The 23,863-nt window shown below is 36.7% G+C and overlaps 1 protein-coding gene across 3 annotated transcripts in view; it reads left to right on the forward strand.

The window, feature by feature from the left end:
- Grid2 (glutamate ionotropic receptor delta type subunit 2) overlaps positions 1-23,863 on the forward strand; it is a 1,385,700-nt gene that overhangs the window by 1,029,230 nt on the left and 332,607 nt on the right. For all 3 annotated transcript variants that reach the window (XM_036180912.1, XM_036180913.1, XM_036180910.1), the window contains exon 10: positions 2,876-3,073. In XM_036180912.1, coding sequence (XP_036036805.1) covers positions 2,876-3,073 — 198 coding nt within the window. The remainder of the gene's footprint in view (positions 1-2,875; positions 3,074-23,863) is intronic.

Below are 23,863 nucleotides of genomic sequence, written 5' to 3' on the forward strand. Positions count from 1 at the left end.
CAGTAGAGTTGCTCTGGGAGTTCCTACTGGAATTCTAATTGGGACTGCAGGTTCAGACTCAGCAAAGACCAGGTGGTCTGTGTGGTAGATCAGGTACCTGATAAGGGACAGACAGGAGATAGTGCCAGCTCTGGAAGTCTCTAACTCAGGTTCAAGGTAGGACTTCGCACAGTCTGAGAACCCAGTAATGTAAAAATGTATTCCATTTTCTAGTGATTACACTGCTGGTTCTCCTTTTATGTTATGAAATAGAGACTGTCCCTGTAAATAGAGAATCCTGAGGGCCAAATAGTTTTGGTAAGAGAGACAGGCACTGTCTTTCATGAATGATTTTTCTATAACCTACACTTGAACAAGTTGTAAAGGAAACAAGTTCAGCATTTTCAGCATCACTTTAAACATGATACAGGTATGTCAGGCCTTATTAATTATTGGACTTTGATCATATGTATATATGTATTTCAATGTAAATTTGATATTTATTTACAATTCTTATACTCATTTCTGCTTCTAACATCCTTACTAGCCACTTCAGAATATTTGCCAAATGAAGTCACTGGCTAGTCCTTTGTTCTGCCCCAAACCCAAACAAAAAGTGTTCAAGCTTTAACAATTGGTCAGAAGCTGTATTTTATTTCCATTACCTGTATTTACTTCTTTTGTGGTGAGGAGGGTAGTTGCCTCCTCCTTCGACCATATGTGTCCTAATGGTGGAATTTGGGTTATAAGGCTTAGTGGCAAGTGTCTTTACCTACAGAGCTATTTCACAGGCGTAGGAAGTTTTCCTATGAACTTGAAAATATACACAATATTTTCTATCAAGATTGAATTGCATTTTACATGTAACATTAGCAGATGAAATTTATACTTTTCATTCATGTATCCTATGATACCATTAAGAGTAAATAAGTAATATGACAAAGTATGATTCGTTATCAGAATATTTTATCTATTGCTCTAATAATCAATTGTTAGTCATTAAGATGAAATACTACCATTATGGAAAAAAAATATTTCAACAAAAAGAACCGAAATTTATATATTTTCGAATACATTATGTAACCCAAGAAAGACAATCCTAGTCTGCTACAACAGCTTACATGTCAGAGACACAGCCCTCTGTTTGATTGCTCTGTGGTATATGTATTCATTACCAGGGCACCAGCCATTTTATGCTTACTCCAGCAAGAAAGTCACAGGAAAGACAACAAGAACCAGTGCACATATCACACAGTTTATAGTGCATTAGCTGGAAATAGTCATATAGCCTCACTGAGCATTATAGAGAGCTACAGATTGCATCTATTTCTTAGTAGCACTAAATGTTGGGGAGAATTATAACTATATGAAAACTAGTGGGTACATTTAACAGTTGTTTACTCTTACTGTCTATTTACTGATTGATTTGACACTAAGACAACACATTGTTAAATAATAAATAAACAAACAAACACACAAATAAACTTAAAGGAGAAAAACATGGGTAATCTCAGAAACCACGATGGCAAAGCCAGCACAAAGGCCAACGTATCCATGTTGGTCAGGAACATCAAAGTTAGTGCTGATTTTCTGGGTACACAATAGCTGCTTATCTTATTTTCAACATTTTAAAAAACATTACTGACAGTAAATGCAGCTTTTTGACCCTGATAATGAAAACATTTTTCTTGGGGTAATTTTTGGAGGGAATAACTGAGGCTGATGATGGAGAGTGTCCTAAAATAGGGAGAGCAATAGGCCAAAAGCAAAATCTTATTGTGCATATCAAAGATGGCTAATTTGTATGTTTCTATGGAAACATGATTCAAAGAAGAAATCTTTATATATTTCCACCCAAGGAAAGATTTTGGTCTGCCCCAAGTGTTGCATGGACTAACACTAACAATGGTAAATATTAAGTATTTGCCATTAGATATTAATGTGTCTGAATTATTTCTACAAAAGTTTAGGAAATCAAGTAATGAACTATTGAATATTCTCTCATCTGCTCACATATTTCCAAACAACTGCACTCTTAGCACTTGTTCTAAAGCGAAAGCAGCCTAGGTGTTAGCTTCACCAACAGCAGAGATTCAGGAGAGGGTACTTCTGCAATAGCCTGAAGCCATAGGTTGAGTCCCTAGCACCTCAAAGCCTGGGAGTAGTAACTCATACCTGTAATCCTAGCACTTTGGAGGTGAACCAGGAAGATAATAAATTCAAGGTCATCCTGGGATACATGTGAACTGTACCAACTTAAATAATTTTTTAAAAGTGCAAAAAGATGAAAGACATAAGGTATGAAGCCAGTTTGTCAAAATTTGCTAAATTAGTTCATCAAAAAGATGATTTTTTAAAAATAGTAGTCATAGTACCAGAGCTGTTTTTGTAATGAAATATTTTTATATCAAAGTAATAAAACTATTTGCCAAATAACTTCTCATGTGTATGATATTCTAAATTTTACTTAAATTATATATGTTTTGAGTATTTGCTATTTTCAGGTAGCATGTGTTAACATTTTTTATCTATTTTTTACATAGACAAAATGTCTAATTTAGACAGTAAAACCATAGCTTCTTAAAAGTCTATTACATGTTGATGAATCTTAAGTTGTCCCCATACAGCAAGGAACCGGAAATCACACTCTTGGAAAGTTTAGTGACATTCATCTCAGTTTTGATCTGACAATGATGGAATAAACGATGGCAAGAGACTGGGTGATTAAGCACAGTTCAATAACATGATGCATCAATAATGTATGAACACTACTCCCGAGTTAATTTTTTTCAAAGCATGAAATTATATTGAGACCTTGTCAGCTAGATGCTTTCAAGAATGAACCCTTGTTTTTAGGGAGCAATGTTGATTGAATCAAGGTTTTTCTTCCATGTAGGAGGAACCTTTTGTAATGGTCTCTGAAAATGTCTTGGGAAAACCGAAGAAATACCAAGGCTTCTCCATTGATGTTTTGGATGCCCTATCTAACTACCTGGGTTTTAACTATGAAATTTATGTTGCGCCGGACCACAAATATGGAAGCCCACAGGAAGATGGGACTTGGAATGGATTGGTAGGAGAACTTGTTTTTAAGGTAAGAATTAATTTATCTCATTCCCAAAACTTCAGCTATGAGCAATGAAAGCTGTTTTCATATGAAGAAGCTTGATGGAAAATATTTGATTGTGTGTTGGAAGGAATTGTGAAGAGAAAACTAGATAGCAAAATACAATTTAAATGTGAGGATCACCTACAGCAGAAAATGACAACTGCAGTCTTCTGTCTTTTGGCTTTCCTGTCCATTCTGTTGGTTTTCCTAGAATTTTCTAATATAGGTAGTTCTTGGGATCAGACAGTCATTTGAGGGGAGTTTATAAATATATTTTTTGCCTCATCTGGCCATCTCTTCTGCATCAGTCTCTATCCTTTGACATATTAGTTGTTAACATTTCCCAATGGTTTTTGAATTGAGGTGGATCCTTAGTGACTATGTGTGTAACAGTAGTCCTAACCTGCTGCAGTACCCATTCCCAACAGATGATCCCCCTCCAGTATCTGCCTACTTTTTAAAGAAGTGGCATGGAGACAGAGGTAAACTGCTCAAGACTGTGGGAAAATGTGGAGGGAACTTTTACACACACACACACACACACACACACACACACACATGTGCTCACAAGGACACACAAGAAGGAAAGAGAAAAAAAAGAGAATGCAAGGGTAACTGCTTCTGCCAAATTTGTTTGCTTTTAGATATATAGAGAATTGGATATGGTTATAAGCCAAGAGGGAAAAGGAAAGAGGAATTTAACATAGAAAAAGATGTGAATGTGTGGTAAGTGTCCCAGAGTCATTAGAAAATGGTTTGGGGAATGGTTTTGGTAAGGGAAAGTTTGTTGCTTTCATACTGAAATGTTATGATGAGTGTGTGGCTGAAATGCACAGGTAAGAAGTGGAGAGGTTGAAGATCACAGTGCTTCAAATTTCTTCACAAAAATAAGCCATGCAGTGTGCTGTGCTGACAGTGATGGGACAATTGTTACATGAGAGTCTGGAGGAGGCCGAGGTGGGACAGACCTTTAATCACAGAACTCAAGAGGAAAAGGCAGGAAGATCTCTCTGAGTTCAAGGCCAGCCTGTTCTAGATCATACGAGGCTGTACAGTGAGATTCTATCTCAAAACAAACAAATAAAATAAAATAAAGTAGTCCTGGGGAACAGTAAAAGAGTGAACTAGTTATCAAGGGATTTGAGAGGTCATTGGTGCTGAGGGTGGAGCTCTGGTTTTCCATGCTTTTCAAATCTCAAAGAGAGGTCCATTGTTCATCTGGGATGGATTCAGATATTAAAGCTCATCATGTCTTAAAAATACTAAGATAATCAGCAAAATATCAACCCCTTCTTTTCCTATTCTTCCACCTCAAAATCCTTTTTATTTATTCTGCTATCCTAATGACAATGCAACAGCTTGGATTTGAAACAGACAATAGCCATGGTTACCAGTGACGTTACTACTATTTTAGCTTAAGAGAATCTTTAAGGCTGCTCTAAATCACAATGCACACTTACTTGGAAAACAATCACTGTGAAAATTAACCAGGAAAATCAATCCAGGTATGCTCAAGGAATGAAAGTAAAGTTGGTCTCATTAGACAATGCTGATAGATTAACACAACCTTTGCCAGGTGCTGTGCTTAAAACTGTAATAAATTCAACATACATCTTGCAAGTTGATTGACAGAGTTTGCTAACTGGTCAGATAGGGAGGTAGAAGATCAAAGGTAAAGCTTTTCATCTTATCTATCCAACCACAGCAGTAGAAAAAGCCGTCTTTTGCTGCCACTATCTTCCTAGATTCACTTGTACTTTGCTCTAGCTGCCATTATTTATGCTGCACATACAGAAGTTCAATTACTTGCCTTCTTCTCATTCATCGCTTGCTTCCTAATTTACAAACATACATGCAAATATACATACATGCATATATACATACATACATATATACATAATCACTGCTTCTCTTTCTTTCACCAAATAGTCTATTTCTGCCTTCTTGGGATGTGTGTGTGTGTGTTTGTGTGTGAAACCAAATCTAGATTCTGCTTACAGGAAAAAGCCTGTAATATTTGTCTTTCTTTCTCTTCCTTACTTTCTCCATTTTCCCCACCTTTCCTTTAGATCTCAGTCTCGCCTTCACAATTTCTCTTGTATTTCGAATCCTATGTGTCTCCATATGTGTATACAAATCTAAATTCTTTGTTACACTTATTTATTTATTTGTTTGTAGCAGGGTAGTGCATATGTGCCATAGCACATGTAAAGAGATCAAAGGACAAGTAACTTTTGGAGCTCAATTTATTCCTTATAATGCTTGGGTCCTGGAGATTGAACTCAGGTTGTCAAGCTCTGTAGTAAATGCCTTTATGCATTAAGCCAACTTCCTGGCATAAATCTAAATCTAATCTTTGAATATGAGAAAATTTACTTTCTGAACTTGATTTATTTTCCTTGATATAAAGATCTCCAGTTCCATCCATTTTCTTCCAAGTGCCATTATTTCTCCATCATGCCATTATTTCATTCTTCTTCATGGCTAAGTAAAACTCCATTGTGCATATATACCTCATTTTCTTTATCCGTTCATCTATGGATGAACATCTAATCTGGTTTTATATTACAGCCATTGTGAATATTGCAGAGAAAAGTATCAATAGAGTAGTCTGAATGACATAGTCACCTCTCTGGTGAAAGACATAGGATGGTGTTTCACTTACCTTTGGAAAAATGATCTTGACATTTCTCTGAATAATTTGCCCTAACAACTTGCCTTATGTCCTCTTCTGCCTCTCTTATTCATCGTGCTCCAGGCTGTGGTCTTTAATCTTCTCACTTTAATAGAACCCACTCATACATCCATCTGCCTTCACAGAATGCTCTGTTTGAAGATAACCTTACTTTTACCTTATTTGTTTTCAGATTCTGCTTAAAGGTTGTCCACAGAAGCCTTTCATGGTCACTATATTCAAAAGAGCAACTTCTATGTTATAATTCTCTCTTCACCCTTTCTGTTTTCTTGCTTTTTTTTACAGATATAAAAAGTGTTTTAAAATTATCTCCCTGATCATCATACTATCCAGTATTAAGTTATGAGATAAATTTGAGATTTCTTATGTCTTGGGATCATGTTAAAGTCTCAGTATTCAAGAAATGGGCACCAGTTAAGTGATTTCTTCATGCAGCATTAGATAAGAACAATATCCTGATTATGCCTTAGTAATTTTTTTCTACCAACTACCCATAGCTTAGTAAAATTGACTTTAGGTCTAAAAAATGCCCATCTTTATTGGCAAGACTAAATGTTTTTCCCCTTTCTCCTATTATTTTGGCCATTTAACATGTTCTGTTCAGTCACTCCCACCTCCCTGAAATTGACTTGAGAGGAATAACCCTGACTATGATAGGGGAACCCAAGGAAGGAAATACTAAGAAGAGTATTTTGAACATTGAGTAAAGCTAACATTTTAGAGACGAATAATAGAAGCCAAGAATCTGTCAAAATTTTATAGTTGTTGGTTCCTGAAATCCCCTTAATTACTCCATAAAATAGAAACAGACACTCTTTGTATGATATGGATAAAAATGAACGAGGCAATGAAAGAGAGTTTAAGAAGTTTGGTCAAAGTCAAACAGCTAATAAGAGGAAGGTCTAGGGTCTGAGCCAGTGCTTGACTCTAGATCTATGGATAGGCCTCCTTGGAGCCATCCAAACAGAAAGTGAAATAAGTAATTTGATGTAAGAACCTAGAGTTCAGACAAGGGATCTGGAATGGACACACATTTGAGTCTCATCAGCATATAGATGGAATTTAAATTGCCCCTTTGCCTTTCTTTGCCCCATTTCTCTTCTCTCTTCAATCTCCTCTACATCTTTGCTCCTTCCCACTGCTTGAAAAGACATTCTCATCTCAAATATAACCTTTCTGTATTTTCTAAGTTAAATTAATTAGGTGTCTTTGGTTGCAAATGACAATCCAATTGAAGTGAAAAGATAATTTAATGGCTCACAAAGCTAAGCTGCCAGGAACAAGATCCAGGCACGTTTCATCAAGCCTTGGAGTTGCTTCCTCTCTTGCAGCTCTGTGTTCTTGGTGTAGTCCCAGTTCTCAAGCCATCTCTCCTTTCCTGGAAGCAAGGTGACTTTCAGAAGCTACAGGCTTAGGTTTCAGCCTCTCATCTATCCCAGTATAAACATTAGCTTTTTTTCTGCCAGTAGTTCTGATTCAGAACCTCAGCCTGAGTACACAACTGGCTCTGGCCACAAACTATTGTGTCCAAGAGGAGGCAGTGTTCCTGGTATCAAACAACTACAGCCTGCCTGTATCCACCACAAAGGGAGGGAGGACTGAGTGGCTCCATGTAAAACATGTGGAGTAAGCAAATGCAGTGCTGCCCAAAGAAGAGATTGCCCAGCTAGAAGAAGGGAGAATAACTAAAAAGCAAAGTAAATACTGTCCCTTTTATTTTATGTGCAAGAATAATTATTGAAATTATAAAGAAATGATCAATAGTTACAGATACACAAAGAAACCAGCAGTAAATGAAAAGATAAAATGAGCATATTAATTAAGTTACAAAAATTAGACTGCAAAATGTTGAGGTGTCTGGGATGAAGAATTGTCAGTGTCAGTGCTTTTGAGATGTATGAAGAGGTTATGAGATCTGTAATGGAGTTCTAAGACCACAGCAGAGGAAAATTAACAGAATAAACATACATTTTCCAAAGGAATAAAACTGATGGATACAATCTACCCAAAAGGAAATCTATTGCAATGGAGTAGGTCATATAATAATGCACCAGCACAGCAGATAGATGGGATACAATTGCTTAGTGCTTTTCTAAAGATAAGGTGTAACTCATATTAAATCTTTAGTTAGAGTTAGCTTTCTGTTGTACATATCATTATATTAAAACATCACTTGACTTAAAGACAAGTTCAGTTCACATATGTGACAATTCTGGCAGTTAGCATACATCAAAATTCAAAAATTGTAAGTGAGCAGTGACTACATTGTAATTACTGGCATGTGTATAGAACTGACTCTTGCTAACACTATCCTCTGCACTTTGTATTTATTAGCACTTAGTACTCACAACTGAAGGGATAATTGCTACCTCAGTCCTGCAGGTAGTAAAATAAAGTAAAGAATCTTAAAGTGGCCACGTAACCACATTGGAAGTCCATGTTTTAAATCCAGTAAGTCTGGTTCCAGAATCTAAGTGCTAACTTAACCTTTCCACCAGTTAATTGAAGGATGGGGGACAGAATTTGTGTAGTGATATAAATAAATTTACATGGGGTCTGGAGAGGTGGCTCTTCCAGAGGACCTGGATTTGATTTCCAGTACACATATGAAGGATCTTTACCATTTGTAACTCCAGTCCTAGGGGAATCTAACACTCTCCTCTTGCCTCATGGGTCATCAAGCATGTACATGACAAACAGACATACATGCCAGCAGAACACAGTTTTGTAAAAGATAAAATGATAATAAAAATTTAAATACATATGTGTATGTATGTATCTATAGAGTTTCAAAGGGTCATTGAAAAGATGTGGTGTAGGTATATCACAAGTCTGTGGCAGGAGTGTGGACAACCATAGAAGACAAAATGTGATTTTCACTTGGGTTGATAATTTGGGAAGAGAATGAAGGGCAGCTCGGGCAAGCTGAAGCTGAATGATAACTATGTAAAGTGTGATAAAATGCAAAATAGGTGCAAGCATTTGACTTTTTAGAAAGGAAAGAAAATTCTGGTTTATGAGATATAAATATATATGCGTGTGTGTATATATACAGATGTATATTTAGATGGAGATATAGATATAGAGATCTTATTTCCATAGTCTTTCTTGTGGAAGGCAGAAGGCTGAGACTATGTTCACTTTCTATGCCAAGTACATCAGAATGCCCTATATTTACCCATTCATTTGCACACATTCCTTATATTTTGGGCAAGGTGATTACCATAATAGGAATAGACATCAGATATTATTCTTAATTTTAAATATTCCATAGACTACATAAAGAAAAAGTATAAATAAACAACAAAAACACAGTGTGACAAATGGCATAGGGTGCCATGGCAACACAAAGGCCAGGGAGCAGCTCCTGGCTGGGAAGAGAAAAGATTTTATAGAAAAGCAACATTTGAGCTGGGCCTTCAAGATGAATAGGAGTGTAAAAGGCAATAACAGTGCTAGTTATAAAAATGGATTTGTCATGTTCAAAAATTCAGACTTCATTATTTAGCTGGTAAAATTACAAGAGGCTTTTACATACAAGAAATGTGTGATTTAATTCAGAATTCAAAAAGATAGCTTAGATAGGCCCGGGAAGGCACTGGGATGAAGATAAGACTTAAATATATATATATGGACATGAAGGGATGTCTATAATAAAATGACTGCAACAAATTAACAGAAAGACTAACAATTTTGGGGAAATTAGTTAATATAATAAGATATAATTACTGAGATATTAGGACTTGAAAACTCAGAGGAGATGAAGGGAATAAAACATGCTCAGAAGTAGAGGAGGTGTACCAAAGGCAGAACAACAGCACAACAATGGCTTAGAGTGAAAACACACTGGGAAAGCAGAGTCAAAAGACAGGCTGTGGACACCAGCTCTCTGATGAATGGTCAACACCCCAGAAGAACTGTCTAGGAATGGGTTGTTGATGGACATCTAGAACACAAACAGGTAACGTCTAGAACTAAAAGGAGCACATGAAAACGTAAATAGAAGAGTTGGAGTACAGGGAGATCATGCACTGAGTTGTTATTTAAGCCCCCAAGTTATTCTATCAGATCAAGGTGGCATTGTTTCTGCTACTGGGTAAGATCAAGAGTAGAGGAAAAAGAAATTTGCCTGTGAGGGACAGCTAGAGAACAGCAGTGTGCTGATCTGTCCCTCTCCGCTCATCTGCACAGGAAGAGGGGGCTGTAATAGCTCTTGGCATAGGCGAGGGTTAAAAGCCTCCTAGTCACCCTCATCTGCAGGGAGGCACAATGAACAACCTCCTTCCTAGTCACAGTTTCCTAAGAAGTCCAGTTTGTGGTGGCAGAATGCCCAGAATTCCTGGGTTTTAGAAAGAATTAGTAGCTGGAAAGGGGCCAGAGGTTTCTGTGTGGAAGGCGAGCACACACATCTTGACCTGCTTCCATGTCTCTTCCCGGCTACACAGCATCCCTGAAAATACCTGTATCCATCAAATCATTGTCAGTCAACAAATCAGAATCTGTCCCCATTTTCCTCTCTTATACATGACTGCCCAGCAATGGATGCTGATGAAACTTCTGAAGGGTGATATAGTTTTGTAAAGTGTTTTATGAAGAGGAATAGGAACAAGATATTTTAAAAGGAAATTCCATATAGATACTGAAATCAAACAGTGACTAAAATGTTAATTCTTTATTTTTTATTCATTCATTCTTCCTTTTGCATCCCGGTTTCCTGTCCCCTTCTCCTCCCAGTCTCAGCACCCCCCCCTACAATCTCCCCTCTGCCTCTCTATCCCAATCCACTCCTCCTCCATTTCTATTCAGAAAAATGCAGGCCTCCCATAGATATCAACAAAACATGGCATATCAAGTTACAATAAAACTAAGCACCTCACCTTGTAGTAAGGCTGGGCAAGGCAACCCAGTAGGAGGAAAGAGTCCCAAAAGCCACTCCCTGCTTCCATTGTTAAGAGTCCCACAAGAAGACAAAGCTACACAACTGTCACATATGCAGAGGGCCTAGGTCAGTCCCATGCAGGCTCTCTGGTTGTCAATTCAGTCTCTATGGGCCCCTATGACTCTTGGTTAGTTGATTCTGTGAGATTATTTGGGATGTCCTTGAACCCCCTGACTCCTAAAGCCCTTCCTCCCCCTCCTCCACAGGATTCCCCAAGCTCCACCTAATGCTTGGCTGTGGGTCTACACCTATTTCCTTCAGTTGAATGAAACCTCTTTGATGACTATCGATCGGGTGGGGCACCAATATATTAGTATAGCAGAATATTGTTAGGCATCATTACATTGACATTTTTTTCCTCTAGTCATGATTGGTTCTAGCTTAGATTTATGGGCCATCCAGCCTTGGGGACCTGGTGTTCTAGGCAGTGGCAGGAGTAGACTCACTCTTGTGGCATGGGTCTAAGGCTGGTCCCATTGGTTCTCCACTCCCACAATTTCTGTTGTCACCTTTATCCCATAAGCTGGAAAGACTGTAGGTCAAATGTTATGTCCCAATTCCTCCACTGAAAGTCTTACCTAGTCACAGGAGATGACCAATTCAGTCGTTTTTGGGTTTTTTATTTTGTTTTGTTTTGTTTTTTTGTTTTTCGTGACAGAGTTTCTCTGTGTAGCTTTGTGCCTTTCCTGGAACTCGCTCTGTAGACCAGTCTGGCCTTGAACTCATAGAGATCCGCATGGTTCTGCCTCCTGAGTACTGGGATTAAAGGCATGAGCCACCACCACCTGGTGCAGTCGTTAATTTTTAAGTTAGAAAAAACACATATTAATGGGCTGAGTTTCCCAGAGTATACTAGATGTAGACCTGAAAGGAGCTCAAAAGATGCATGTGGTAAGAGGTTCTACAAATCTGAATATTAAATGATTAACATCTGTCCACTGGATACCTGTAGAGCTGAAGCATAGTCATAGCAGACCATGTACACTGTGTGCAGAAGGAGAAGACTAAACATGCCTCCAAACATTTGTTGTTGATAAGGAGGTTTTAACACTAATAAACACAAAGGATAAGGCGAGATCTCTAAAAGGACAAATTATATAGATGCAAATTCTCTAGTGAATTGTTGTAGGAGCAATTTTCTGAATTTGCAGGTGATATTTAATTGGCACACAATTACAAACATCAAGGAGCAATTCAATCAGAAAAAGGACTTGAATCATTAAGCACATGATGTAAGAGATGGCAAGCATAGGTAAGTGGTAATAATAAGACTTGAAGCTAAACACCGCAGACTGGGTATTTGCCAGAGGGAATGACGCTGTCTAGGAATGGCTCTGATTTTAAAGACAGCTTACAGGCAAGGAGAAGCAAAACTGTGGGACATTATGTGTGGAATTAACAAGATTTGGTAGGCTAAAGGTTATAAATTAGCAGAATACTGCATCAGTCAGAGCAAGGTGATCTATAGACTAGAACTCAGATGAGAAAACCCTGTAACTGGGGATGTATAAATCCTGACATCTGCTGTTTTCTATCGAAATGCCATCTATTACCTCAGCTTTAATCTATCTCAGGCCAGGGATCCAGGAATACTGAATGACTAAGATGACTTCAAGCACATTAAAGAAGGCACATGTGAGTGGAAATATTCAACATAAATTTAAAAAGACATTCCAACCATGAAATTTTCTGTGATTCTGTGTACATTATTGTAAGCTTCAGTGTTTAGATTGCTTGGTCTTTTTTTCTTTAGGATGTAAGTTTTGTGAAATCACAGCTGAAGTGACAATGGAATTTACAAACATATAGAACTTTGCCTCCTATGGAAGGCAGCACAGTACATTGCTGCTTAGAAGTGTCATTGGTGTAATGTAGGTTTTATACCTTTTTTTCCTCTGGGTCTTGAGAATGAAGAGAAATATAAACACCCACATGGAAACTTTGAAATATTCCCTCACCTTACAGCAGTCAGTGTACAGACTCCTTCTCAGGTAATTTGTTAGGTTTTGCATGATAATTTTCAGAATGAATGTTTGGACATAGAGTCATTTCTTAAATGACTATTGATATTAACTCTACCCTTCCATCATGGCACTTCAGACATCTGTGGTTCTGAGTCTCATGGATTTTGAGGTTTATTAAAATTTGATAATTTAGCTAGGCAGTGGTGATGCCTTTAATCCCAGCACTCAGGAGGCAGAGGCAGGTGGATCTCTGTGAGTTTGAGGGAAGCCTGGTCTACAGAGCTAGTCTCAGGACAGCCAGAACTGTTACACAGAGAAACAGAAAAACAACAACAACAACAAAAATGATAATTCCATAATGGTAGGCTTTAAGTTTATTTCTCTGATTAAATACAAGTACAAAATGACCAAGCCTGAACTATATCAAGATAGGCAGTGACCCAAACTAACTGCAGAGGCTCCTTTTGTTCATTGATGTCATTTGTGCAGATTGCTCACATTTTCCACATTACTAGATGTGGTGAGTGAGGCCCAAATCACTGGCTGCTTACAGACAGTCTCTGGGAGCTCCTTCTCTTCTCCCTTATGAGGAATTACATCCCCCTCCTCTGTAAAGAACCCTAAGTATATAAAAGGACAAAAAGAAATTTCTAGAGTTTTTGACATTTTCACTGTAATTAAAGCCAAAATACACTCAATCTCATTCCTTGCCATTGGTTTGAATTTTATTGAAATGCAGGTGTGCAGTTCAAACACTTCAGGCAAAAATTACTTTTACATACTCTGTCTACAAGTAGCTTTGAGATGACCCATCAGAAAACAGAAAGTATCTACACAACATTCTGATTATCTTTCTTGAAGTTACAGCAGTATCTCTTGAACATTGAAGAAGTGTTGTTATTTTTAAGTTGCTTGCAATGCTATAGGATAAAGCCTGAAATATGGCAGTATGTAAATGATATAGAGTATTCTTCTTACTTGCCATTTAGTATGCATTTAGTGAGGCCTTAAGTTGTTACTGGAACTCTGAGGAATGTTTAAGATGCAAGGCAGAGCTCCTCGTCTCCAAGAATCATGTAGTTAGGTAGGAAATGGGGAGAGAAAGGGAAGGGGGAGACTCCAGCATTCCTCAAAAACTCAACTGTTCAAGTGGATTCCTTTATCATTCATAAGCAGACCACTTGCAAATATGTTTCTTCACTCAAATCCATCAATTGAACTATAGATTTGTATCTCCCTATACTCCCCCACTCTTTTCTGTGATGCATCTAATGGGAACCTCAAACACTACATCTTCTAAGCTGAATATCCAGGTTTTCCCAACCTGGTCTGCCTCCATACTTCCCTATTACAGTATTACAGTATATGACAAATTCAGTCTTCAAGTTGCTTCATCTAAAACTCCTGACTTCTTTGGATTCCCTCCTTTCTGCCATACCTCATACATGATGCATCAACAATCAGCATTTGGCTGCAAACCTAGAGTGGACCATAAATACAATCACTTGTCCATACTCTACCATTGTCAACAATTCATTGGTATTTTATTTAAGAATTACTTCCATAGCCTGTTAACCCTGACAACACCATGCCTTTTCCATCAGTGACTATCTTAAACAGAATGATCAAGTGGATTTGTTTAAACTATTATTTCATACTCTCCCTCTAACTTTATGATAAATTGAATCGATTTGAATTTTTGTACTGCCTCTAATGCCTTATATGCTCACCTGTTTATGTATTCATACCCCTGATGTCTATAAATGTTTCCTATTTTCTCAGTCTGAGTATTCCTCAGAGACAGATCAAGTTAAGAAAAATAATGGTAATAATTCAAATGAACACAAATAGCAAAGAATTGAGAAATGGGTAAATATTAGGGAAGCAATTACTATAAAGAGATAACATAGAAACTACAGAGAAATAAAGATGAGGAGGTTTATGAAGCACTGTAGCATGGCCACCCCTTTGTTCACCTCTCCCCTCAGGCAGGCAATTTGCCTTCTCAGAATTTCAGATTTGCCCTTGAGTGCTGAGTTGTGGGATGGCTCACATATGTTAAGATGAGTTCCAGATAGGAAAGCTGAATATATTAGATACCAATATAGTAAAGCCAAGGGCCTAGCTGACATTCTCCTATAGAAAAAATCATGAAGCCTGTGATTTCTTTCTAAGGCTTTATTCCCTTCCTGTCAAATTTTTATCAAATTTAAGATTTTTATCAAAATACTAATTTCTACCAGACTGCGAGAAGTAAGAAGTTGACAAGCGTTTCGTTAGAAATGTACTGTGGGCAATAGTGTGAAACATATGATTATAGAAATATAGTGCATGTCTCTAAAAGTTATTTTTATCATTGAGAAGATAAAACAGATATTATGAGATAAGCATCCTATGGGAAGTAGTGAGAGACAGAAATGGAGGACTTGCTGTCAGTTGAGGGATTAACCAAGTGAAAACACATTTAAAAACTGGAAACATGTATTTTTCAGTATGTGGATTTTGGCTGGAGGAGAAAAACTGATATGAACTAGTGAAAATCAAACTCTTCCTAGGACTTTAAATAACATAGTATGTTAGAGCAGGCATGAAGCTTGCTGAAGGGAGCTAGAAGCCTGGAAGCCATATTCTTGAGAGAGAACGCTTCAGGTAGATGAAGAACACCAAAACCCAACTATTACTAATATTCTTGTTGCTATGATGGTGTTAAAGACAAAACATGTATTGAAATAACAAAAATATTGATATTTAGATATAGAGGTATGCTACACATTACTAAATATCTATTGATCATAATAAGCATATGAAAAATGAAATATTCTAAAAATGCTTCAAGGAGAAAATGATTAAATTAATCAGAGCACCTTCATAATCAACAGATACCTTTTGAATATTTATGTGCTATCCGTCCACATGCTGAAAGATGAAGAATAAAAACAGTGGATGCTTGAAACTCAGCTATCTGTTCAAAGACAAGAGTCTGGTTTTGACTATATGCTTGCTGCTCACGTAGACCATATTTATGGAAGAAAAGGAAATATGCATGCATACCTATGTATATGTAAAAATAGAAGTCTGTAAGGACTTGCATTACTTGCATTGATCTTAAAGCAGTAATTCCATATGAAGAAATGTAATTGAAGACTAATGGTGTCCTTCAGTCTGAGCAATCTTTTCTTTTCTTTTTTCTTTCTTTCTTTTTTTTTTTATTTGAATGACTGCCAGATAGCCTGCCCACAACATGCATTCCCCAGAAAGCTTCTAGGACATTTCATTCATAGAAAGAGTCTTCCTCATTTTGATCCTCCTTTCTTGTTCTGTCTGGAATGTCAGTAAATGGCTGGATCTCATGAAACAATCTTAGAGTGAAAGTTTGAAGCTAGCTGTATGCTGAAGGAGAACAGTGCATGCACAGTTCCGAAGCAGTGAGGTACTGTTCAGGGAGAGACAGGAAGGCTAGAGGGCATTACACTGACCTAGAGATGGTCTACCTGGGTGGGAAGCTCCTGATTATTCTTTGTAGCATTAGTTAGATGACTTAATCTGATTCACTTTTGTTACTTGAAAGATTGAAGCATTAATAGTTGAACTCAGATGGTGTTTGTGACAGTAAATTGAAATGATAATTGAAAACTGGTAGTGAGTACTATGCAAGAGTTAAATGATACTAATAGCTGCATTAACAAGAAAGGACCTATTTATCTACAGCACTTCAAAATTAGGTTAATTGCCTACCATGTACTAACTGTAACCGTATTAATTCTGTCCTTTCAATGAGTTCACAAATGCCCTGCATATAAATGTAAGAGGAAATATATTATAATATTATTAAGCATGACTTAATGTCAGAATAAAAATTACTTTAACAACACTTCCATTAGTTCAGCCTAGAGATTTATTCATTTCCAAAAGTGTATTTGAAAATTAATGCTAAGTATGTTAAGCATTTTAATTTAAAATTAATCTGTAACAATGTGATATTAAAACATGTCTATTTGTCTTTCAAATAACTACATGAAATCCTGACTTTGAGAAAATTAATAACAGGATACATTTCATAATTTGATCCATTTTCTTCACTATGTGCCTTCCTATGTTCATGTAGGTAATATGTTTCACATCCTATACTTCTTTGGAAAGGTATATTGGAAGTTGAAGTCTTTATATGCATATATTATTTAGCATTAAACAATCATGTAATAATATCATAATAAATAATTTTACATAAAAATTTCAAAATGAAGACTGCTCGTGTGCTACCAGTTTCACCCCATTGGCTGCAAAAAGACTGATGTGAAATGGTCTAAGTATGACCACCTGCTCAGTCATACATGGCAAATGTGTTCTTCCTTCCCTCTTCTTCCCTCCTCCCTCCCTCTTCCTTCCCTCTTCCCCCCACCTCTTCCTTCTTCTTTCTTTCTAGGGTCCTCATTTTCTTTTTATACATTAGATCTTTAGTTGGAGAACAATGAATATCAAATAATATTCATAGACACTATCAAGAATAAAACTAAATGATAAATCTTGTGAAAAGGAGGGGAAAACACATACTGAATATGTGCAAAAACTCTTTGGAAACACTTCTGTTTCGTCTTTGTATAAAGACAATAATAATAAAGTAGGACCACCAGGGGAAGCTTTAAGATTGAAACTTTGATTGGCTGTTTGCAAGAGTCCAAATTCCTCTTCAAGATGAAGAGGTGTCTGGAGGAAATGAATATATTCCTTTCAGGTGATAAATAAGTTTCTATAAATTTTATTTACAAAAATCAAGAGAAGAATGTTCTTTGATTTGAATTTGGCATATTCTAAATTTTACAGGATATATGTTTATTTTTATAGAAAAGTTAGTATGATTTTATTCCTAGATAAAATTACAGATGTGCTGTAGATGGTAAAAATAAACAGTTAATTATCTTCTTTTTGTACCATTAACTGTTCATAAGAGGATGAATATCTGATTACTCACTTATTTTCAGTTCAATAATGCCTGTTCCAGAGCACTTAAAAACTGTGTGAGAACCCTGGTTAGGTACTGATTTATAAAGAATATTGGTAATTGATTGAAAAGCATGTCTACATTTTTGGGTAAAGAGATGTCATAGTGGAGGGAGCAGAAGAGGTAAATGGCTGTAGTGAGGGCAACAGTGAGATTTACAACCCTCCTGCTATGAAAAGAGAATGAAGGCCCTACTTTCTAAACTTCAGAAAGTTGACATAAGGGAAGACAGATAAATATTTAAAACAGATGTGAAGGATACAAATGACCTAAAGAAACAAATACAAAACCAGCATTTTTTCAAAGCCAACAGAAAAGGACTTAGGAGAGACATTTGTTGTTAGGTGATCTCATTTAAAAAAAAAACTTGCAAGTTGTATTTGATCTTTAGAATAATATCCTACCAAATAAAATGCATATACATGTGTGTGCACGGAGGCCAGAACATAAGGTGTAACTTCTAAGGAGTTTTTTGAGACAGTTCATTCACTGGCCTAGAGCTCACCAAATAGGCCAAGCTGGCTAGGCAGCAAATCCCAGGGATCTCCATGTCTCCACTTAGCAGAGCTGGGATTATAATAGCACAGCATCTTGCCTGTGTTTTGTTTGTTTGTTTTCTTTATTTCTCATGTGTGTTCTGATGGCTGAACTCAAGTTCTCTAGCTCCAGTTTCAAGGGCTTTTCTTACTGAGCTGTATCTGCAGTTCCTCCAAGGCCACTTTTCAAAACTGTATTTTTAGAACACATATGTAGAACATAGGATATGGCTCTTGATGTAGAGTAAGCCCCAACTACATGCCAGTTATTCGTGTTCCTATGATGTTCACACTGTGATAATTTATTTCTGATTAAGTTTAGAGGAAATGGTTTTCAAATTCTCTTAAATTTTATCTTCTTAGATTCCCAGTTGTATTTCTTTTTAGTCATTCCCCCATGTGCTATGTTCTGCTCATCATCCACATTCATGACTTGAAAGAATGCACACACTCCCAAAGAAAATGCTTTAACTATATAATTAGTTAGGATAGGTTTGAGGATATATTTATATAATATAGTTTTTATGCCACTCTTAATCAAAATTTGAATAATCATTTTATGTTAAATGTTAGATATAATGACATTTCATCATACATCAAACCTACTAAAAGAGATGCTTAGTGACTATGGAAAAACTATAAAAAATTACAAAAAAACATAAACACTCGCATTTCCAGAAACACACTTCAAATACCCAAGTACTAATCTTTTATCATTACTGCAAAACTTTGTCAAATTTTAGTTTGTCTTTTTCTTTTGATTCTTCAAAATACTGCTCTAGCTAGGAATGGTAGTACATGGCTGTAAACCCAGCACATAACATCCAGCACTTGACAAAGAGATGAAGGAGGAGGGTTTTAGGCTTCTCTGGGACACATAGTTAAACTTTCTGCAAAAGATCAGGAGGAGGAAAAGTAAAGGGAATGTTGACAAACAAAATAATTATTGAAAAGTCAAAGAATAGATAATAGGCGCGCGCGCGCGCGTGTGTGTGTGTGTGTGTGTGTGTTTGTGTGTGTGTCTGTGTCTGTGTCTATGTGTGTATGAGCATATGTGCACTCACATTTTTCCTGTCTGAAGTTGTAGTTTAATAGAGGAATCACATGGTATTAAAAGTCGTACAAATATATGAAAATTGTAACTTTTCTTAATGGTGACAAAAAAGTCAGGTGTGTTGGAATGTGAATACAATTACTGTCCTAATCAAAGAAGCATGGGAAACTTGCCTTCTACAGAGTTCAGATGTGAATTTTCCTGAAGGAGCTTCAAGGAGACAGTTGAGACCATGGAAACAACATGTGCAAAGACTAAGCCTCAGAAAGATGTTTGGTAAAAACATATCACAGTGTGACTGTGCTCCAGTGAGTGTCTAGAACTGTCCATTCAAGCATGTGTAACTCATGTTATAGATTGAATCATCTTCCTAGGACAAGACAAACCCACTGAAAACCCTTAAAGTGTGATATAGCAAAGTCAAATTTGTTTGAGTTGTGATACAAAGAAGAATTGGTTTCAGATAGACTTGTAGGGAGCTGGGGCCCAGAACAGTAAAAAGAGTGGACAGGTGGATATTTATAAAAGAAAATCAATAATGACAGATTAGAGAAGGTCATAAGGAGAAAATAATGAGGCTACAAAAAATTAAGGCTATGTCAAAAGATGTTACACATTGAAATAGGAGTATTCAAAGAGAATTTGAATGGTCTGTCATGAGTATGAGCCTGGCTATGTCAGATCTAAGATAAAATTGAGGTACATAGTAGAAATGTAAATTATAGTAATGAATAAGTCAGTCTAGACTCTGAAATCCAAGGGAGAAGCAATACCACTGTCAAATATTGTCAAGAAGCCTTTTCAGGTGAGTAGTGAATCACATGCAGTTTGACTTCTAAGTGCAGAGACTTCACAGTGCCATTCCCATGATTGGGTGTCCAGTTACATGCTTACACAGGAGTCCTCTCAGGCTTTCTGGAAATAAAGACAAATCTTCAGATTAAGTTGGCATTAAAAAGGTAAAAGTGAAAATACATTTAAGGACCTTCAGAGGTCATAAAGAATTGGGAAAAGACTTTTTTATATATTAATGGGAAAACGTTAAGAAATTTCAAGTAGGAAATGTGTAGGTTATATGATATTTGACAGAGTTTTAGTCTCTGAAATGATAGAGTTTGCTGGTAAAGGCTGACAATAGACAGTAAGGAGGGCAGCTCTGTGGTTTTCTAATCCTACAGCCACTTCCAAATTACCACACAGAGGCTTATATTAATTGCAAATGATCAGTCAATAGCTCAAGCTTGTAATCAGCTAACTCTTACACTTAAATTAACACATAATTCTTATCTATGTCTAGCCACATGGCTTTGTACCTTTATTCAGTGCATTCTCATCTTGCTTCTCTGCAATTACTGGCAGCTTCCTGACTCTGCCCTTCCTCCTCCCAGCATTCTCCTAGTCTGTCTCTCACACTCAATCTCTTCCTGCCCAGCTGTTAGTCAAGCAGCTTTTTATTAGCCAATGAGAGTAACACATAATCAAAGTGAACAAAAAGTTTGTTCCACAGAATTTCCTCCTTTTTTGTCTAAATAAAAAAGGAAGGTTATAACTTTGATATAGTAAAATTATATACAATGAAAAAGTTACTAAGTAAAAATTATTTATCTAGTCTATTTGTATTTGACAAAATTAGGGAAAATATTTTATTATCTATCATATCTTTGTGAGTACAAAGTTTTGTACCTAATTTACTTTTTATCATAACTATCTAGTCTTCAATTCCATCAAAGACCCCAGAAAGGTGAAATGTTACCTAATGACAGGGGCATCTCACTGCCTGGACAGTCAACCAAAGTTCCTCTGTAATGTTTAGGGCATCTAACTCTGGCCTACAGCATAGCATATTTGATGGACTTTCCTTTAGAGCAGGGAATTCTGAAGAAGTGTCCTACCTCGTCTTGGCAAAGTTTGGCAGTCACCTTTCTTGTGTCTTGCTGGTCCAGTTTAGACTATATAATGTCAGCAATTGAGGCATGGGTAGTTTCTTTCCCTAATGGCTAGCTTATGCCTCAAAGAAAGCAAGTTCCATATGGAGTTTTTGTTTGTTTGTTTTGTTTTGGTTTTTGATACCCATCATCTTCTCTGAAATAGATCAGTGCTTTCAGGACCAGATGTGCCTCACTGTCATGAAAAGCTTTAGGTTATTAAACATATTAAGTGTCTGTATGTCTTTATAGTGTTTGAAGACCATATCTCTAAAACTTTAGGTTATTAAACCCATTAAATGCCATATTAAGTAGGTCTTTAAAGTGTTTGAAGACCATATCTCTAAAACTTTAGGTTATTAAACCCATTAAATGCCATATTAAGTAGGTCTTTAAAGTGTTTGAAGACCATATCGCTATCTAAATATATCTGTGTATGACCTTGAAAATATACCTAATATTCCTATAAGTTTGACCATTAGAGATGACTATCAATCTGTATTTCTTAATTATACATTACACTTTTTTTGTGGAGCTGAGGATCGAACCCAGGGCCTTGCGCTTTCTAGGCAAGCACTCTACCACTGAGCTAAATCCCCAACCCACATTACGTTTTTAAATGAGCTGCATAAACACAATACTTTAAACAAGAGTAGAAATATACATATGGTTTAACAAAATTAATTTTAAATTTGTATTAATAAACTCAATGTCATACTAATGTAAAATGTTTAAGAGTAATAGTTATTTTTTGATTAAGGCAGATTCAATAATCTACCCTTTTATCCTATTATTTCTCTATCCCTCCTTTTCTTTTAGAATGAGATAGCTGAATTTAACCTCCTTTGTTTAGTTTTTTTCCTGACCATTACCAATAAAAACCTGCAACCAATCACCCTTAAATGATAATAAATATCCATAACCCATTTTTTGGAAATGCAGGCAGAGTTTTCTAGACCACTTCCTGTTGATTAGGGGTGCTGGTAATCCTCTAGGGAACCTTGAGAAAAATCAGTATAATTGTTAAGTCTTGGTTGTATTATTCTGTGAGGCTGAATCATCTCAGTCAGCAGCCTGGAAGCTGTTCTGGTTGCTGAATCACCTGGGCCACTGTTTTCACTGGTGTCTGATCCCCTTGTTCTGAAAATATGTAAACTTTTAAAGATAACATACATATCTGCATTAGTACAAGTATAGGTTGTGTATTGTACACAAGTCAGTGTGAAGATATTTTTTTTGTTATGTGTTTGAGCAGGTAAAATATACATTACATGTCTTATAGTTATTCTAGATTTATTTCCTCATGTCTCTAGTTAGGATTTCAGGGGTCTTCCTCAATCAAACCTGATTATCCTTAACCCAGAGTGAATCCATAGCCTCTCATTTCCTGTGAACCTCTTCCCCAATGTAACACATCTTTTGATTTAAATTTTGAAGTCAAGATATTTTTTAAATATATAGGTTGGTTGAATCTAGCAGTTTTCATAACTCAGTGTCTCTTAGCAGGCAAAAATTCAAATACAACACAATAATATACATGTTCCTGACTCTCTGTGTATTTCCCATCTTTTCATGGCTTATTGTAATTTTTTATTATTCTATTCCCTTTTTAAGGACTTTCTCTACATTTTTTTCTTTTCTCTCCCAAGTCTATGTATATTTTTAAACACACTGAAAACTGTTTAGAGTTTTTTTTAAATCTGAATCTCTCTTTACTGCATATCTCTCTATATTTTTAACCACATGGTTGTTTAAACTGCTAAGCAGCATGGCTAGGACCAAAGTGGTGGCTTTAGTGGCTGCCTCTGCCCTGCTTGGCTTCCTAAGAACCTAGCTTCATGGCAGAGGTACAGAGAGTCACACATAACTACCACAACTCTGGAAAGCTGTTGGGTACACACAGCCACCAAGTAGAATGTAGCTTGCTGAACACAAACCCCATTAAAGTGCTGTGTTTGTTTTTTTTTTTTTTTCTCTTTTGGAGCCCACAACCCAGCTCCCAAATAAATTCACACATGAAAGCTTATTCTTAATTATGAATGCCCAGCCTTAGCTTGGCTTAGTTTCTAGCCAGCTTTCCTTAAATTATCCTGAAAACCTTTTGCCTCTGGGCATTTCCCATTCTTTTACTTCTGTAAAACTTACTCTTATTCCATACCTTGCTGTGCAGCTGCATGGCTGACCCCTAGTGTCTTCTGCCTTCTCTGACTATTCCTTTACAATTCCCTCTTTCCAGATTTCCCCTTCTATTTATACTCTCTGCCTGCCAGCCCCACCTATCCTTTCTCATGCCTTGCTGTTGGCCAGCTCTTTAGTAGACCCTCAGTAGTTTTACATAGGCACAGTAACACAGCTTCACAGAGTTAAACAAATGTCACATAAACAAAAGTAACACACCTTAAAATAATATTCTATAACAAAGTGCTCCATAGCAGGGCCTCCCAAAAGAGCCATCCTTGCTACCAGCAGGAACCAGGAAGCTACATCTTAAAGGATCTGTGCCTCTTCTTGCTGCTAGCAAACATAGCCTACTGATAAAAGGCAGTTACCAAGAAGACTTGCTTGACATTTTTATGTGTTTAGAATCCTTTTTAAAGTTTTTTTCAGTCTTTATGTGGATGTATGTGACCCTGGATGTTGGATGTCATATGTAGGTGGAGTTT

Source organism: Onychomys torridus, chromosome 3 (assembly GCF_903995425.1).
Source record: "Onychomys torridus chromosome 3, mOncTor1.1, whole genome shotgun sequence".
Classification (NCBI taxonomy): Eukaryota; Metazoa; Chordata; class Mammalia; order Rodentia; family Cricetidae; genus Onychomys; species Onychomys torridus.